The 20,254-nt window shown below is 43.6% G+C and overlaps 1 protein-coding gene across 1 annotated transcript in view; it reads right to left on the bottom strand.

Annotated features, from left to right (window-relative positions):
* Positions 1-920: 920 nt before the first annotated feature.
* The window catches only part of PPP1R14C (protein phosphatase 1 regulatory inhibitor subunit 14C), a 49,303-nt gene continuing 29,969 nt past the window's right edge, over positions 921-20,254 (bottom strand). The window contains exons 2-4 of the mRNA XM_032185316.1: positions 13,150-13,233; positions 11,777-11,809; positions 921-2,243 (exon numbers count right to left, since the gene is read on the bottom strand). Of these exons, the coding sequence (XP_032041207.1) occupies positions 2,169-2,243; positions 11,777-11,809; positions 13,150-13,233 (192 nt within the window). The 3' untranslated portion in view covers positions 921-2,168. The remainder of the gene's footprint in view (positions 2,244-11,776; positions 11,810-13,149; positions 13,234-20,254) is intronic.

Below are 20,254 nucleotides of genomic sequence, written 5' to 3'. Positions count from 1 at the left end.
AGACTTCTTTACTAACATCAGAGACTTTTGGCTCAAGAGTTAAGTAAAAAATCTAACAAAAGGCCCCTAACCTCAGGAGTTGGAGAAGCTTTGCAAGTACACATCCCTCCTTCAAAGGGATCAACATGATCCAAGCTTGGTCATTTCGATCTAGCTACATCAGAGCCTCTGCTACGAGCACAGACCAAGGAGAGATAACCTCCTTGTGATAAGAGAGGTCACTCACAGGAGCCTCTTTCTGAAGACAGTTCACTGATAATGCTGACAGCAATAGTGGGAGATAGTGACATACAAACAGAAGAAATCACAAGCTGTCACCCCGCCCATTTTCCTGGAGCACCAGTCTCCCTTCACATACTGATTTAAAAATAAAAATAAAAAAGTTTGCTGTAAGTCTCCATTGGAAACCAGAGCAGAACTGCAGCCTTAGCTAGGTACACGATTTAAACTTAACATGCTGCAAGGCAAAACAACCAAGTCTTTTCTCATGGCTGCTGAAGTTTCTTGAGGTGCAAAGGGGAAAAAAAAAAAAAAAAAAAAAAAAAAAAAAGTAAAGGAAAGGACCTCCTGAAAGATACCCCGCTGCCAGACCTTTGGTAGAGAATGGAGTTGCCCAGTGGTAAGCCCTCCCCCAGTCTGATCTCTGGGGGAAGGAAGGCAGTGAGCCGTGGTATTTAGCTGAGCATTTCCAGGGAAGGCAGGTCTCAAACACAGAAGACTTTCAAAGGTGAGGCTGTCCACCAGGTTACAGGAATTTGGCTGAGTGATACTGGGCAAGGGCTTTGGTTGTACCTTTAAAAGCCAGGTAGGGTCTATGCAGCTGGGTTCCCACGTACTTACCACCTCACAGGCTTCTCTTTCTGGTAAGCAAGTCCACTTAGAAACCTACTCAGCAACAGTAGTCTTGTAAAGTGTACATGTAACAAGTCACAAGTTGTTCCATTTATTTGAGTAAATATCTGGTAAATAAAATCATCGGTAAACATTACAAAATTAAATACATTAAAAAAGCTTGCCAGTATACATAAAATTCACAAACATGTACTTCTTTTGAAAAATAAAATATGTTCAGAGCACCCTTGATATAAAATGCCTGACTAGTGTCACCTACCAGCATATGGTAGCTTATTCAACGTTTTACTTAGGACATTTTCGAGGAGGGAGCAGGGATCTCTCTATTCTTGCTTTTACAAGTACGAGAACCCAAATTATAGTCTCCCTGCTTCTCAGGGCAGAGCCATAAACAAAGACCATAATATCCTTTGCCTACTTGAACGGGAGAGGAATCTTCACTTGATTAAAGACCACGTCACTTAATGCAAGGCAGTGCTTTTAAGTCGTTCTGGTGGTAGCACTGCCTTTTCCTCCACTGTGAAGCAGCTTTTAAATGGTGATGGACATTTTTCTAGATATCACTGCAGGCCCCTTTTCAGTACAGGTTAGCACAGTTTCGAGACACCATGAGGCGGGGAGGAAATGATCTGGCAAAGCATCAAAGTTAAAATAACTTTAAGTCTACAAATTAAGCCCTTAAAATTCCCAATTCTCATATGCTGCGGTCTAAATAAGGAGATATGATGAAATTCTTCACTGGGTTGCTTTAAGGGTACTTAGAAAAATGGCAGCACTCATTTTAGTCATCTAAATTGGTACCTTCTGGTAGCAAATTTGCAATAACCACCATTTAAATAATTTACCGTAACAAACTTTTCCTTCCATCCATGTGAAACAGTATTCACAACCCACTTTATAATTTATGTACAGACAAGCACAAGAAACTTGACATCCATGAGTTAAATGTACAACCAACTTAAAAAACGTTATCCAACTAGTTGCAAGGAGAAGTCTCCCAGCTCTGTAAATTTACAAGATCTTCTGGTTCACCACGTAGGCTTGCTGCCCCCCATCACTAATTCTTGGATTCTTCTCTTGCTTCAGTAATCCTCAAGTGAAAGTTGAGCAGCATCCAAAACGTTGATATTCTTGATAAAAAAAATAATCGACATTTAAAAAAGAACCCTTAAAACACACAAAAGAAATTCCTTGAGTCAAAACTGAATGAAATCAAAAAAGTTGTGGAGAAAGACAACTATTTTAATAAAGGTCTTGTATTCAAAGTCCCATTTCCCTTGCCATGTCTTTTACAGAGTGCTACTACTTCGAGTTATTTATATACTCTTCTTTTGAGGGGGACTGAGTTTCCTCATTCCTCTTATCCGAGTTAGCAGCTCTTTGATAAATTCCTAGGAAAAAAAGATTAGAAAAGATGAGTAATTTTTAAGATCCCATAACACCATGATTTTGAGTTTAAAAAAAATCAAAGCAAGTTACATTTTTATTTAAGCTTTTACTGCTAAGCTGGGATGTCTTTAGCCTGATCTGCAGGAATCTTATGTGCATACACTTGTCACATATTGGAGGAGGGAATAACTGTTTTTTGACTCTGCGTGAGTGTTCTGCCTTAGTTGCTAGTCATCTTCCAGCCTTTTACTACACGGGGCCTTCTACCAGCTGTTGAATCGAGTGAAATCTATGACTGAATACAGTGCAAATAGTCAAAGGAGAATTTCAGTTTCAGCGCGCACAGAAGTTAGCGCTGCTGCCAAAAGAGGTGTTTGTCTCACCATTTTCCATGCCGGCACTAGCATTTTGGTTGGCTGCGTATCCAGCTGGAGCAGAGAGCTAGTCTGGCTAAAAACTCAGCTGTTTTCCTGTTTCCCTGATATTTTCCAAGCTGGCTCAGCTCTCTGAGTGGGCTCACTGCTCAGCCTCACTCCACCACTCCTGCCAGTCTGAGGGAAGGCACGACCAAGGAGCCAGAGCTAGCACCACTGGATTATTCTCAGCAAAAACTGATTGTGGAGCTCAGTGAATGACACTAATCTGAAACAAAAGACATTAATGGACCAGGACTCTATTCACAGTGACATCTTCCCCAGCTTCAGTGGATTTTCTCCTTTTACATTATGAGAGAACAGGAGCTTAAAGAATTGCACCATTATCTGAAATTCTTCTGGCATACAATTTCATATAATAATTGCAGATGCACTTACTGTCACTCTGGGAGACTGATGTTTACCCATAGCACTGCGTATGCACCTACAAAAAGGTTCTTATCTAGAAATCATTGAGCTTTAAACTGGGCATGTAATTAGGGATTTAGTCAGGTTGATGTGCAAGGACAAAAAGCACGACTTCCTAGCTGAACGCTCGAGGCTAGAAATTCCAGCGAGCAAGGTCACCACCTGCATGACAACACAGTACCTTTCCAAATAAAAAGTCACATTGAAACACGTTATACAGGTGCTACAGTGTGCGTAAGGAAAGTCACTGCAAATGTGTATTTCCACTTGACAGCGGTCCATTTTTTTCTGGTAGAGCCACAGACCTGGCAGGTGCCACCCCAACAAACCAAATTCCTTTCCTGGCCGTGTATGCACACCTAAACTGCACTGCACGCGCTGCTGTGCCATGGCTGAAGCACCCTCGCTAGCTGTGGCTTCAAGTAACAGCACCAAAGGCAAAGCACCACTCATATCAATGTGGGCCACAAAAGCTCACCAAGAACCTTGCGTTTCCATCCCATCCTCTACTCCTGAGCCAGCTCAGCCAAGGCCAGTACAGGAATACACTTGTGCATATCAATACTGCACATCCCATACAGATAAGCTTGTAGCCTAAAGAGATGATTGGAAAAGCTTATTTGTTAAGATCCAAAATCCCCGTTCTCCATCCCCTACAAACTATTTTTCCAGATACGCACAGGCCACTGCAACAATATCCACTTGGAAATTGTCAGAGGATAGCACTTAACCATTCAGAGGTCAGAAGAAGGGCAGAGACATTCACTATGCGTTGCACTATGCGTTGATCCTTTCAGCACTGTAAAGGCCTGCTAGACAATGCAAAACTAATGAGGTACGGTGCTGTCTGAAGGAAGAAACTCTTTACTCTGAGGGTGGTGAGGCACTGGCACAGAGAAGCTGCGGATGCCCTATCCTCAGAGGTGTTCAAGCCAGGTTGGCTGGGGCTTTGAGCAACCTGGTCATGGCAGGGGGCTGGAACTGGGTGGTCTTTAAGGTCCCATCCAACCCAAACCATTCTGTGATTCTATTAGATACACTTTAGGATATTTTTTATTATTATTGTATTAAATGAAACCTTGCAGTGAAATCGTTATAGAAATAAACTTTCTAAAGTGATCTTAAAAGATTTTTACCTGGGATTGAAGCACTTGGTATTGCCTTTCAACAGCTCCTTCAACAAAACGTTATACTCTTATCCCGAAACATCAGATTAAGACAACTAAAGAAAAGAAAGTGCTGAAGTTCTGTTGTTCCCTTTGGACGACTTGATCAGTCTTCTGCTAAAGCTACCACTATTCTACACCGCTCTCACCTACCATCATGGCAGCAACAAGATACTGCAACGAGTGACTGTCCAAGAGCTTCACAGAAGTAGGAAGGAAGGACAGGGCACCTGCAGAGTTGACAGGGAAATCTACAGGCATTATTCTGGCTGTAGCTGTGCAGGGTGTACCTCTTTGAAAGGGCCCTTTCCATTCCTTTGTCCATTTTCTGCCATAACTCAGAAGAATTTGGAGAAAGTTTCCCTTGGGTATGAAACGCAGCCAGGGGGTCAGTTGCTTTTCAACACAAAGCTACAGCAAAGGAGGAGAGTTCCTCCCCTTGTTGTGGCAGCACCACAAGCACCTTCTTTTGCAAGATAATCTACTTGCTTGAAGTTTTCAATCTTAAAGGCAGCAAAAAACTCCTTAGTGCATCAAAATAAATCAAGCTGCGTGGGGGTAATCCCCTAAAATAAGATCTGCGGTAAGTGAGGCTGTTTTCTTCTGGAAGGGGAAGGCAGCCATACGCACTTGAAGAAGTACATATAATAATGACAAATGCTTTACCCCTCGGGAACGAATTGTCTTGCAATAAGGGCTTGCAGAACTGAAGAGTAAAACCCAGAAAGAGCATTCTGTGCGTGGCAGACATTTCACACAGTGCAGCAGCGCTGCAGAGCGCATCCCGCAGGTGTGCCAGAGCACTGGCTCGGGATGTTTCTGATTTGCTTTAAGTATCAGTTTGCATCTGATGCTTGCACTGAGCCTGTATTTATTCGTACATTTGTGCTCTGGTGCTTGTGCCTTTCTTGTTTTGTGGCTCTCCATTAGGAAAAGTAGCATTCTGGAAAAGATGCACATTTTCCTTCTTGGAGGCAGATAAGAAGGCTTCACAACATTTTAATAAGCCTTCACTTTATAGCTAACTGAGTCAGCTTTATGACACACAGTAATACTCATTTATTTCCTTTAAACATCACTCAAAATTGCAGTTTTATTCCTTGTGGACATTTGGGTTGAAGCTTAATAGAAGGCTTAATACCCACATCTATCTCAACCTCATACACAAAACTCATTTTACACAGAGCATTTTCTTGAAATCCCCCCTAGGATTTGGGCTGAAGTTTAGCATCATGCGTTTGAAAGCTAATCATGCACCAATCTAAGTTAAAAGTAGTTGTGTAACGCAGGTTGGATTATCTACTTATTAATACTTATTTGATTCTCATAGCTGGAAAACACTTAAAAATAACTCAGTTAAGGACTCAAGAACTCACAAACTATTCCTTTGAGGACTACAGCCAGAAATACACAGGGCACATCTGTACTTTTAATAGAACAAAAATCCAGTGCCAACAGTTTGGGCCTTGGTTAATGGAAAAAAAAAAAAAAAGAAAGAAAAATGCACATAAACCTAGTTTAAATTCTTTTTACAGATTTTTGCAAGGAGATCACCTTTAAATACCTTTTTGTTACAAGTATTGAGAGTCCTGCTAATTTGCAACACAAGATTGTTTCTAGAAGACGCATCTTTCTAATACTGAAGGCAAAGTCAAGAGAGAAGCAGAGACTAAATCCATACTTCATTTGAACTCATTTATATTCAGCCTTAGGCAGTTGTCTTCTCCCTTGCCTAATGCTTTTCCTAGAATCCAAGGCATTCAGTTTAGCCAAAGCATTCATCTAATGCAGAACAAAAAATAAAGAAGGCTGAATTATCATTTCACCTTTGCTTGCGAAGGGGAGGAAATCACTTCACCTCTCTGCTTTGGAGGTGTGATTCATTGTTTTAATGAGGTCATTTGACAGACAATGAATTCGAGGCTTACTATTCAAGCCTTCCAATTAAATCTGGAGACTAATTAGACTTTGTCTCTCCAGATTTCTCTCCCACAAACAGAACACATGTAATAGGACCAGGTCTTAAACCAAAATGAAGGGTGTCTCGTGCTCCTGCTTCACCAGAGCATGAAATGAATCCTCAACCAGCTTTGTTCCACAGCTTTACTTCCCTGCAGCCAAGTCAAAAATCAAGATTTCTTTGACTGAAGCTATTTCCTGGAGAAAGCCCAGTCAGCTGAACGTAAAAAGTTGTCATCCTGGAGAGCACTCTACACAACAACTTGGGGAAGAAACTCAAAAATGACATATGAATGGGGGAGTAAAGAGAAAAGGAAGAGGGAACCCTATTTCCAAACACCTTCCCTTCCCACCTGGCTCAAATCTTGAAACGGGGCCAGAAGCTGTCTTCTATTAGCAGGAACTGGTGCAGCATCTCTGTGGCCTCACTGAACAATCCCACCAGCCAGCCCCACCAGCACCATCAGTGCCCCGAGGACAATCCACAGCAGCTGAGTTTCCTGATGAGCCCTGGACAAGGAATTGACTGTATAGGACAAAGCTTAGCTGTGGTCAGGACACACAGTCCAGTTACTCTCCAATTCAGCAGCACGTATGCAAGCACAGCTTATTGTCAAATCACCGTTTGCCCCTCCATCCTTAAAATACTGCTATGGGTCCTTCTCAGGTGTGTTCAGGAGCACTTGCTGAAATGCAAACATGCAAATTTGATTCTCTCCAATGCTGTAGCACAATATAGGGCAGATCTCAGCAGCAGTCGTATCAATAGTGTTAGTTCACTGAATTCAAAGTGGTCAAATGCATACATGGTAAAACATGTTTTTCTAGAAGTGCTTGTCTGCATTGTTTTAAACATGCACGTTTCTTTTTTCTTTACAAAATGCCCTATTTGGATTTAAGTAATATGGACATATAATACATTTACTGTTACTTAATAATTACCATCCATCAGCTGAGCTGCCATGAATGAGCTTCTAGGCTCCCCAGGCTGTAAGGCAGTGCACTGCACAGAGGCTTTAGGACACTTCTTCAGTTTATATTACTTAGAAAAGGCATCCCACGTACTGCTGCCTTGTGATTATTTAAACATCAGGACCAAAAAAATAGATGATCTTTCAGAAGTTTAGAAGTACCATTTCAAAAGGGTTGAGCTTTCTATTCATCTAAATAAAGTTCGTATACTAAATACAAACATTATTTGAAGACATACCCAAATAGTTTTAAAAACCACAGTGCTTGGACCATTCTAAAAAGCTGCATCACAAGCCTGTCATTTGCTCCAACTAGAAGCTAAACTTGGGGAAACATACAGTTAAGCAAACACTTCTCTACCTTTCTCAAAATTAAGTGTTGAAAGCTGCTGCAATAGTCCAGACACTGAAGCAACCCTGCGTAGTGTATGGCTTAAATCTCTGACCAAATTTTTCTGAAAATATGCAGCAATTTAACACAGGGTTGTTTGTTTTTTTGTTTTTTTTTGAAATAACATTGCAAATTCTATTAATTAAAAGTTCCCAGCAAAAGAGCTTTCTTTTATGATGCTACTTCATCTCCTTTTTCTCCTCTTTGCACTGAGCAAAGAATTATACTAACAAGATAGTCTGGATAGATTTATTCCTGCCTGACTCAGTGGAAGAGATCTTAGCCCATTCGCCCAAAGCTTGTATATTCCTATGAGAAAAGAAAGAAACAAAGAAACACCAAACTTTATTTATTGCATTCTCCTCAAACATTTCTGCAAACATTGTGTAGCTCAACCACAGCTTTGAGCCTGTATCCATTCCATTTCCCTCTCACAGCAGTTTGAGAGTCTCCTTATTTCTCCTGACATCACTTTGGCAGTCCCACCAGCAGATGCTTTAATTCACATCAAGCCACAAGTACTTCAGATGTTCTACAAAATCGAGTCTAAACAGGTTGTCTTTGCTATTTAGCCAGCCTTCTTCGAAGTTTGTCTTGATAGAACCTCATTTATCTCATCTCCACAACAGTCTTCCTATTCTGAACAAGCCTATTCTCAAATATAAAACCCTACTGACGAAGCTACAGATTATACTTAAATTTCCTTGTTACGTTCACCAGTAAGATTCAGAATTCCCTGGGACCTCTGATGAGTCTCTCCACCACACAGACCTGATATAGGCACCTGAGAAAGGTCTGGGCGGGATTTTGCACAGGCAGTGCACGGCACAGAGAAGCACTGACTGCCCCGGCCACGTAGACAGCACAAGAGGATGTCGCTGCTCCCTGCTCCTTTTCAACCACAGAAATGCAGATCCAAGATTTGTTTATGATGCTGATTTTGCATATAGCATACCCTTGAGGTTTATGCAGTCCCAGAAACAAACTGCTGTCTTCTCATAGCTTACGTGGCTTACATCAAGTCTGCATGACTTGTACCACTTTTGAACTGGGTATGGTAGTACCAGAAGGGAGAAGGGGAAGAGGAGAGGTACAGACTGTCTGAAGGCATGGAAACCTCTTTTTTTTGTTCTTGTTTATTGTTCTGTTTGTAGAAACAGCCAAGTTGGAAAATGATGCCCAGACACCGTTTTTCGCGTCTGGCACATTTTACACAGTTAATGCCTATCACTGAATGACACCTCGGTTATAAGGCACATCAATCTTGATTAGCAGACCAAATCTTTGATATAAGGATCCTTACTGTAAACTTAACAGTACACAAAAAATCACACTGTGCACTTCCCTAATTAACTTTTTTTTTGCCTTGTTTGAGATTAAGCCACGCTTTATAGGAAGGTTCCCACATTAAACGTATTTCCATACAGATTAAAACAACAGCAGTAACTGCTACCTCAGGAAAGCTTTTAAAATGTTAGAGCACATTCAACAGCCTAGCCATAGTTCCTTGTTGTGGTTTAACCCCAGTATGTAGCTAAGCCCCACTCAGATGCTTCCTTTAGAAGGTTTCATAGCAGTTCCTCCTAAGTTACTGTCAGCTACTGTCTTTTGCCGATTTATTACAGAGGCTGAGAACAGAGACTCAAAATTCCTGCCACCTTTCAAGAGACCTGGATAATTCTGTTTCTTCTGATGAAAACACAATCCAGAATATATGCATAAACTTCACAGTTGTTCTTTGACCTTTAGTATAAGTGGAAGAAACTAAGCAAAACTGACCTAAGCTATTGTTTATTTACTTATTACAGGCAGCATAAGAGCTCCCCGTTACTGAGTTTTCTGCCTGCACTATTCTTCCTTATGTTCTCAGTAGCAGAGACATCATACCACATATTTTTTTCTCCTGTTAGGGCTTACAGCCTTTTTCAAACTGTACATTTCTTGATGCTAAAACTGCTGGTGCACTTGATGGATTATATTTGATTGGTAAAGACAAATTCCATCAGCTCACATCTTTTCTCCATAAATTAATTACCTCAATAGTTATCAAACGACAGCAAATAGGAAAGGATTGCAGATTTTCTTGAAGACTGTGGATCCTCATAAACCAAATTTAAGCCAGCTTACAGGTTTTTCTTAGTCCACAGCTGGCAGGTGAAAAATCATTTATTTTTAAATGGCCTAAATTAGCAGTGATGTGGTATTATTGGGCTTATCATGCTACAGATGAAGAAGAAAAGCTGCTGTTTTGAAAACAGTCCCAGGCAACAACACCCAACTACCCTCACAGCAGACTGGATTAAGTACTTCTCTCGACTTGGCTATCTCAGAAGATTGTCAATGAAGATGGGTATTTTGCCAGGTAAGAGCTACCTCCATTCCACCAGCAGAGGACTAAAGAGACAAGTCAAAAGTACAGTATTAAAATCTCACCTTATTCCAGTGCCCTGAGGACAGTTTAGCACCAGCATAAGTGTTCAGGATGTTGTTTCATGTGATCTGCCATGTAACTTAATTTACCTTCACAGGACAAATACTTTCTGCAGTTCTGTAAGCAAGCTTTCCAGTGGAAAACTCACTAGCATCTGTCATGTATCCCTGCAAGAGCTCTGAATTTTGCCCTGGTATTGTGTCAAACTTTAGAGCTGAGAAATATATTACATGTTCAGCAAACTAGGAAGGAAGGTAATTGATTCTCTGCCTTCTCCATCGACCTTCAGCTAACAGAGGGCTGTAAGACAGAGTACAGAAGTGGCTGCTAAATTCTTGGCAACCTGTTCCCTCCATCCACTCACCACCCCTACTTTCTCTCCCTGTCCTGTGACAAGAACCATAGCAGGCTCCAAACGCAGTATCAGTCTTCAGACCCGCATCACAAATTAAAACCAGGTTCTAAGGTGCTTTATGGAGAAGGCTGGAGGAGGCTGACAGGGGTTGTCTGCAGAGTAGCATAGCGAGACGCCTGGAGATTTGATATTTTGGCGTAGCATCTCGATATTGGGAGATGAGTGTTACCTGCTGTAAAGGAGCCACGGAACAGCAGAGACCATGTTATACAAGTGTCTCCAGGTGAGCCTTTCTGGGCCAGCTTCCTGCACTGTCAAAAAGTTTACCAGCAACTGGAACAGCAATTCTGGACAACTTGCCCAATCCACCACAGGAATCAATAAAAATGAAAAGGCCCCAAAGAAAGTATCTGGGCGGCTGGGAAGTGTCTGTAACTGTTTCTCCTCCTGACAGTCTGACTGTCTTAAAAGCCCAGCTGTTTAACTGGCTACAGTTACAGGCATTACAGCACTGCTTATCATGGAACAGGAACCAAGCTGTACGACAGCCTTGTTTCAGAAACCACCAGCCCGGCTCCTAGTCACGCACAGCTGAAAGGTTACTGACTGGGGGATGCTTTAAGCCATCCACCCTATTAAAAGCTTTACAGTGGCTGTTGGTCAGAGCGCACTGACTGTAATAAATTGAAAGGAGAAACAAACCAGCAGTCCAGACCTTGTTGTCTGCTTCATTACTCTAGTTATTGCACTTGGGTTTTTCTTTTTTTTTAAATGAGCCCTTGTTTTTTAAAAATATTTACTCTTCACGGTAAACATGCATTACTAGATGAGAAATAGGCTATATTGGCACTGTACGTGTTAATAAATATTCAAGTTGAAAGTTGAATACTTTTGAATCCCACTAGTTCAGGTTGTCCCACCACTACTGAAGTCCACTCACAGAAGGAACTAGCTGAGGAGTGTATCTACGTAACAGTTTTCAGAACAAACAGGTTTAGTGCCAAAGGTGAAATTACGTGGTTTGAAATTGAAAGGCATGCAGTCTATCAAATAAAAATTTCATGCAAACATAGTAGGTTTAGGGGGGAGGGGGGTTGACCATATGATAAAAATTGTGTTTAGTTCTCTTGTATCATAACAGCCCTAAGCATCAGCAAAGTCAATCAGGACATTACAGAAGACAACATTGGTACTTCAGCTGGTACAATCAGCAGTCCCACCACAGAGCTCAATCCTGTTCCTACTGTAGTCAAATGAAAGGCATAAACATTCCCAGCAAATGAAACCTCAAGGTCATCAGCTCCCCATGGATATTGCTATATTAGCTTTATCATAACTAAAATCAATACACAAAGTTACTTCAACTTGAGCATAGCCATACTATCCACAGGTGAATAGAAATTAAGAAAAGTCTTTTTACCTCTGTTGGTTTGTAGCAATCTACAAGAGTTTCCTAGAAGCAAAAGACAAAAGCATTAGTTTTAATACAGAGCACCAGTGAACTTAAACAACTCTACAGTAGAAAACCTGACAAGGGAGTGGGGAAAGAGAAAAGGAGCAAGAACCAGGCACCACTGGATGAAGATGCTACCAAACACCGAGCATTGTAGCAACAATCACCTTTGCTCCCCAGGTAGACCAAAACAATTTGCAGCTGGAGAGAAATGATGGCTGCTTCCTCCAAGTTGGAAGTTACAAAATCCCCTCCTCCAAGACAGCTGGGGAGAGGAGAATCCAAGAACATTTCTCCCAGCAACACGCATGTGAAACTAGCTTTCTTTGAAAGCACCACAATATTTGCAATGCAGAAATACAGACGTTAGGTAGGTCAGGCACTCCTGGCAGGGCAGCTGCAAGCTGCTAGTTTAAGCAGAAACAGCAAAGCTATTTATGAACGCTGAGTAAACAGCCTGGGGACATGCCCCACGGTTCTGTGGCTGGGCAGTGGGCACTGAGAAAAGCATGCTAATAGGCACTCCCAACAGAGATGTGCACCTAAGCACCAAGTTAGCAATTCCCTAGAAGTGGGCTGAAATGCAAACCACTGCTCTGGTACAGGTTTCCTTCCTTTTTTGCGCCTGGAAAGTTTATAAACGGAGACCCTCACTTGGGTTTCACATCTTAGCTGATATATATGCATCTCATTTAAGACAATTATGTCTCTTTTCCTCTTCACCTCATTCTTCCATCCATTGACTTTTACCACAAGCAGGATTCAGAGAACTGGTTTGAACTGTACCACTTCAGCAGACAGGTTCTGAATGTCCCTGCTAACTCCTGTTGCTGATAATCTCATCCCCAGTAACTTGATGGGTTCCAATTTCTAGCTGGTACAGCTAGAGAAACAGTTTCCAGTATCCTGAGGACAAGGGAGAATTTGTGGTCTGTATGTGCACACATGCATACCGCTGCTGCTGCAGTCAAGCAGAGAAACTATCTGGTCATCACAACTGCCTCTCAACCACACTCATTTTATATACTTATTTTATATACTTATTTTAAAGAAGAAAGAGGAGGAAATTGTTGGGCTTTCTAATCTGTCTTAGCATATCCCCCTATATTACTGGATCCTTTGAACTCTTATTTACTCCCGTTATCACTTACCTTCCAGAAATATCTTATCCTAAGTGACTGTGATTACCTTCACACAGCCCAGTAGATTATGCTAAACTCAAAACTTGGAACCTCTCAGCTCTAATGCTACACTGACAGTGGATTCAATCACAACAAAGATATCAACCCAGGTGCATTAATTCAGCCGCATTCAGATTTAAAATTAGAAAATAATATTACCTGTAATTTGAGAGCTCTCTCCTCTTCATTGGCTGCGTCAAGAAGGTCATCAATGTCAATTTCTACATCTGGCATCTCTTCTTCCTGAAAAGGGAGAACTCCCAGTTACTTCACAGAGATAGCCCTTAATTAACCTAAAAAGCAGCCTAATGATAGCACCTATCACCCAGTCTGCCTGGAGACAGACGAGAAGAAAATCTGTAAGGGCTGGTGGCTTGCTGCTTGTAATGGGCAGGCATTAGGCTGAGCCCCAGCCATGGAGAAGGTGATGGCTCTTAAGAAACCCTTCCCCAAATGTGGGAGTTGTGTTACTGTGCCCAGCAGCACAAGTCAAGCTCTCCTCACAGCACTGGACAAGAGGATGAAAAGAGGAGAAGAGGTCAGGGAAGGGAAGTAGAAAAAAGCTGTGGCAAGCTACCAAATTGCTTTGAGAACATTCTGAAAACATTTGGTTTCGCTACAGAAGGTCTCTCTTGCTCAAAGGTGGCTTACAAGGCTGATGATATACATGCCCCATCAGAGGAGCTCGGATTTCCAGTGCCTGCAGTGAAGCAAAAGTCTAAGGCACAGAGTATCCTACCAGTATTTTTAAGCCTCCTCCATCAATACACCTCTCCTTTTGCACCACCAGCACCTCAGGCGTGCTGTTTCCCAAGCCAGAGCTGCAGTCTCCTCTTTCTGAAGGACCCTTTTAAAGTTCTGGGATCCCTGTGAGAATTCACTGTCCACAGATCTCACTGTTCATTGCATCCACAGCTCTGCAAAAAGCATTCTGCTGGCTGGTTTTTGCATTTCCTAACGAGAGGTGCCTAAAAATGGTACAGACAGGCTCAAAACACCGCAGCCTCAGCACTGTGCTGCACACACCTCCTCACCAAGTGCCCAGTCCCACCTTACCGACAGCTCAGTGCCAGACACTGGCCCTGGGAGCCTGCCTTCCCCCAGCCCCGTGAGCACTGCTATCGGCTCGCTAGCACCGCGTCGCCTCGGCACCTCCTGAGCAATGACAGGGACCTGGCAGCAGCCAAAGGGGAGGGTCACGAGTCACGAGGAAGCACCCAGACCGCTATCCATAGAGGCAGCTGTTCTCCTGAACCCCACAGATGCTTTTAAAGATCCCTTAAGGAAGCATTTTGACAAAAACATGGTAGTTCCATCAAATTTCCAAATGGTTTTACCACCTATGACATAGCATGACAGCTTCAATAGCAGCCACTGGGGGTGATATCAGAACTAGTCCTCTACTAGGTAAAAAAAAAAGAGTTCAAACAAAAGCAAGACATCAAACCAGCTGGAGTTAATGTAATGAAGGTATAGTACCCCCACCGAAGCGCCAAACAACTACTGCAATCAGAAGCTCCAGCTGAACTGCCAGCTGGTTTGTCTGGGTGGGAGGAGTGGGGACACACCAAGGATGATTTGAAGTTCCCCGTTCCCCACCTTAGGAAGAAAACGTGCAGGAACACGACCGAGCAGACGTGCGGGCTGCTGGACGCAATGAATAAGCAAATATGAAGCATGTCCTTCGCCCAATTAGCACGTTCGCTCTTTTGCAGCTTGTGTTTTAGTCAGGAGGGAAGTGTGGGCATTTGCTGAGATGAATCATAAAAAGTCCTAGCTACTGTAAGACATGCTGGTAATGAGGGGATTTGAACAATGGGGGGAAGGGGAGAGAAAAGAAAGTTCCCGACCACAAAGGCATTTAGTAAAAGCAATCAGAACTGGAGGGGATAAAGATTAATCCACAACGGCGGAGCACGCACTTCGTCGCTTACTACCCCAACCCCACGCTAATTCCCGTATCACACCAAGAACCAGAAATTCGCCACGCAGACAGTAAACCTCCTGAACGTTTTATCTAAGCAGCTTACTATAAATGCTATTAAGGCAGGGAGTCTGGAGGTATCACCAATACTGCAGACACCTATCAAAATACGCGTCCATGGACCTGCACAAACACCGACCGTGTGTCTGCCTCCACCCAGATGAGCTGGCCAGCACGCTCAATTTTGGTCAGATTCACATTTTGAACTCTTGCCTGCTGCATTCTGCCAAACTGGAATGATGTAGAAGGACAAGAGCGAGGGGGAAGTCCCTAGAAAGTATAAAAAGCTTTATTGTGATCACACTTCATTGAAGCTGGGAGCTCCTGGAAGATTAGTGTTAGTGGCCCCATGAGCGAGGAGCCCATCAGGACACCAACGCTTGCTTAACACATCCAGCCAGCAGGCATTTATGGTCCCACGAACAGATGATACTCCAGATTCTTTTTTAAACCATTTTTAAGCACTGTTTTGACCACTGACACTTGAGTCCCACGGCTCCACCCTAGCCAGCAGCAGCCTCAGCTTCTTGGTTCAGGACCCTCCCGGGATCCCCAGCACACCTCCCCAAAACACATATTCACGGTAAGACTCCCGGTGCCTCCCCCATCCTGTAGGTAGCTGCCAGATCACCTTCTCCAGGACCTGACCCTTCAGGTTCAGTGAGGATCTTCTGGCCCTCTCCCACCTGAAGGCCTCAGGTTCTTCTGCGAGGTTTCTAATCCTTCCTCCTCTGGCCGAGTATTTCCCATCCCTGACACCCGTGCTGTCGCCAGGGCTCCCCAGGGTCTGAGATGCTGCTGCACGTTATCTCCCCCTGGAAATGATGGCCTGGAAATGATGGCCACCCAGCCCTGAGTTAGCACCCACTGCTGTGTCAGCTGGGCTCGCTAAAAAGCAGCCACCAGTCCACAGGGCAGCGTTATCAGTAATTCCCTGAAGTTTTGGTGTAGGAGCTAGCACAGCTCTTCTGCATCAAGGAAAGCCAAAACAGGAACAGCTTAGGAATACTTTAGGAATGGGGGGATGTAATTCTGTCCGATACACCGGCATTTGATTCAGTGGCACCATCTGTGATATGTTACACACATCTTCAACACTTCACAGCAGATTTAAACGCTGACACAAAGCCAAACAGAAGGGGGCAAGCTTCAAAGGTAACTCCTGCTCCTATTTTTGGCTGAACAAACATTGGGGCATCATAAAAGCATTTTTTCTCTTCTGAAACACTGAGCAGGCAGGAGCTCAGATTTTTACGTCAGGCACGAGAAACGTATTGAGGTCAGCAGCCTGACCGCCCCGCGACAGCTGTAGTGGCAGAGGACAGGGAGAAGCAGTTGTCTCCTCTGTGTGCCTGACTTTACCCATGGGATAAATGCAGCTGATCCTACCTCAATTAAGCAGCCAAATCCAGCTTAGATCAGGCAAGCCCGAAAGGGGCTGTGCATAGCAGAACAGGGGTGTTTCAAGGGGCTTCTTAATGCCATAAGAAACCACAAACAGCATGCCAACAGGACGAAGCCCCCTGAAAAGCTGAAAGAGAAGAGGTACGGGGCTGGGGGTGCAAACACCCACCATTTGAAGCAGCTGGGGGAGGGAGAGGATGGACACTCTCTGTTTAAGCACCTCTCCAGCCTGCTTTCACAATGTAGGCAGGACACGGGACACGAGCTGACTCCCACTTGAATATTCAGAAGTCCAAAAATATCACCAAAGTTAACTTTTGTGCTATTTAATGCAACTTAAATTCAACCTTGCGTTGGGTGACAGACTCGTGGTTGCTTAAATTGCATGAATTCTTTGCAGGCAAAAGACCTTGGGGCACAGACGTGCATTAATTAGTAAATAGCTGCGGCAGTTTGAGACATTAAAACCGTCCCAACTGTGTGCAATTTGGCCTCTGGCAGAGGTTGACACTACCCCAAAGAGCGGATGGAACAACGGGTGAGCTCTCCTCAGCGAGGCCAACAAACAGGTCTGAGCCTCCCAAACCACGTAAGCCATGAGGCTGTGTTTTGCAAGAGGCACAGCACCAGCAGGTCTGAAATCCTTGCAAGTATTTATTAATTGAACATGGATTTGAGGCTTTAAAATTTCAGGGGCAATACCTGCTCTATGGCTAAACTTAAAAACCCAGCTCTCAACTTAGCCTGCTATTCCACAGCATCACTGCCCATACGCTCTATGTCATCTTCTCAACTATATTGCTGGGAGATAATTAAACAGGTTTGCTTTTCACTTGAGATTTAAATTTGGGAAAATTGGAAGAAGCCTAGTGCAGCAAGGAAAGTTCAGCCACGGAGTCAGAGCCACCATTTGTACACTGAATTTGGAAGCAAACCCTTAGAAAGCACAGCAAGAGGCAGGTGAAGGAAAAGGGGGGAGAGACCACGTGTCTGAAAGTTTCAGGGAGAATAACTCAGGCTTTGCTCTTGGAGTTCTGGAGGGAGGCTGGTGTTTCAAAGAATGAAGACCAAACTGGGAAACAGGACCAGTTATGCTACAAGTATCCATTTAGTGTGTGAAAAGCAGCGTCTATTTTTTAAGAGCCTTCTGCTGGACACCTAATACACTCAACCATAAGCAAGTCCACCTGCAGGTATGGGTGGCACTGTCCCAGTGCAAGATAACAGCTTACACCGCAGGGTGATAAATAATGCTATGAATTACTGGGACTAGCAGGTGTTGGCTGTGTGAGTATCCTGGTGGGATTATGACTAGTCTGCACCTAGTACAGGTGAGGGAGTGCTACCATCTAGTCCTGTGTGAAACATACAGGAAAAACCCATGCATTCCTTTTCTCAATGCATTCAAGTCGTCTTTGAGGACTTGTGAGCTGGGACGAAAGTAGATGAAATTGAGAACAAAAAGAGTAGTTTTAGTGGTCAAAAATTACAAATCTGTAATCAAACATAAGCATTTTGCACTTAAAGCTAATCCTGGCTAAATGGTGAGTAAAAAAAATATACAACAGCTAAAATGAAGCCATGTGCAACACACAACAGCTGCTAGTGTCTATCAAATGGTGTGAGGAACAGAAGATTAGGAAGGGATGTTAACAACCACAAGAGGAGGTTCAGAAATGCCTGGGCTCAGCACACCAAATAGGATGAAGAACCTTCACAGTGGTTACATCAGATTACTAAGTGAGCATGTGTTGTCTCCAACCCTAAAATATTAACAGCAGTAATGTCAGAGCATGATGATCTAATGACAGAATCTAATGACAACAAGGTTGGAATTAGATGATCTTTAAGGTCCCCTCCAACCCAAACCATTCTGTGAACCATAATTTACCCATGGCACTGCCCCTATTTACAGAAACCTCCTGTGCTGAGCCTGCCTTCAAGCAGGACCTCACATGGATCAAGTGGAATAGCCAGAAGAGGGGCACTGAGTGCCCAGCAGTCAACACAATGGCTTAAGCAAGTTGTTAATACGGTATGAATGGCTGGATGCAAGTTAGGGGCACAGGGGGTTATCGATAGGGTGGATCTGACCTACCCTTGGCCCTGAAGCTAGCAGGACTGCCCAGGGCCTTGCAGACACCACTAGAGGGAGGTAACACTTTACAAACACCCCAAGGGCCCATCAAGTTGCTGGCAGGGCATGAAAATGTCTTCTGAGACCTAGACTCAGTTCTCAGGTCTGGAGAACAGCAGTCTACTTTTGTCCTCAAGCACCCGTTTGCCTCTGCTCCTGTTGTTAAATACTTAGTCCTCAACCTTTGTTCTCATAGTTTTTTTCCTGAGAAATCCTACCTCCTCTGCTGCTGTTCATTGGGGTGTTGCTTCTACCTGCTTCCCAAGTACCTTTTCTCCCTATCTGAGGGCCAGAGGAAGGACCAGTAGGGGCAGAGGAAGGAGCGACTCTCAGCTCCCAGGCCCTGTGACCGGGGCTCCCTGCCAAGAACAGCAAGAAGAGCCCAGCCGAGTTCCCTGTTTGGAAAGCTTGTTCATCCTTGGAGCTTACTGCCAAACTTTAACGAGTCAGGGCACAGGACAATTTTCTGTGAAAGAGAATGGGAGATGCTTGATTAAACTGAGAACACTTCCAGCAACTGGCCATGGGCATCTCTGACACAAAGCAAGCCTACTCCCTCCCATATTTCCAAGATAAGACATACTAGAGCTTCAACTAAATTGTTGAAAGTGCTCACACAGTGCGGCAAAACACTGTTCATGTTTTCCTCCTTAATTCAGCTCAACATCTTAAGTAACTGAACTCTTACCTAAAAGTCTTTCCAAGCTATTCCAGCTGAAGCAGGTACCTACCATTAATATTTTCAGCTCAGATGGTTTCAAGCTGGACAAGCTCAGCATTTTAGAAGCGTGTTTTCCAGTTGTTAAACCAAGGGCAATGCCAAAAGCAATGCTTACAAGGCTCTGCAAGGAGGAATCCACACATTGCTGTGAAGCCAAAGGGGAGCTTATGTAGGAATCACTAGTGCCTGAAAATAAAGAGGATATAACAGAAAGCTGTGGGAAAAGGCTATTTAGCTAGATGAGAAGGATGGGCAGACATGCCCAATGACAGTGTCTACATATGCAGGAACAGCTGGACCTGAGCTTGCTGTGCCCTATGTGCACAAACTGCATGGACGGCCCAGAAATTACAGCTGCATGCATGCAGTTTTAGGACCAACCCAAAAAAATCTGTTGGCAGAGTGTTCACATTCAAGTGCCACAGTATATTAACATGGAAATCAGACTTCCAGACTAAAGCTCACGCACATCCAGCTGGCCCAGAGAACAAAGAGCTAGCTAAAGCCTGTCTGCATCTGCCAATTCACCCTATGGGTTTTTTTTAGCAGATAAGTGGGCAAAAAGCCTGAAGCTAAATTTAGGAAGGGCACATCTTTACCCAAGGAACTCCCAAAGAGAAGACTTGTTGGACATTCATGTCTGAACCCAAGGAGGAAGGAGCACTTTTGGGTTCCCAGGTCTACAGCACACCCTAACAATATCCCAGCTCCATATCAGTATGCAACCTAGATGTGCATTGCCCCCAACCAGAGACACGTGAGAAAAAGCACAGGATTGCCAGTTAAAATGGATACCACAATGTTCCTTGGATGATTGGTTGAGCTTGTCCATCCCAGCACTTAGCCCTCACTGAAGCAGAGTGGTTAGAAATTCTTCCTTCTCCTTCCTCCCCTTCTCCCACCATGAGCAAACGCACCCTTCCAGCACATCCACTTCAACATATAGAGACAGATTTCCAGAAATAACCTTATCTGAATTAAGTCAGTGATCAGACATTATCCTTAGTTAAAAAACACT

The sequence above is a fragment of the Aythya fuligula genome, chromosome 3 (genome assembly GCF_009819795.1).
Source record: "Aythya fuligula isolate bAytFul2 chromosome 3, bAytFul2.pri, whole genome shotgun sequence".
Classification (NCBI taxonomy): Eukaryota; Metazoa; Chordata; class Aves; order Anseriformes; family Anatidae; genus Aythya; species Aythya fuligula.
This window is presented reverse-complemented; position numbering and strand designations above follow the sequence as displayed.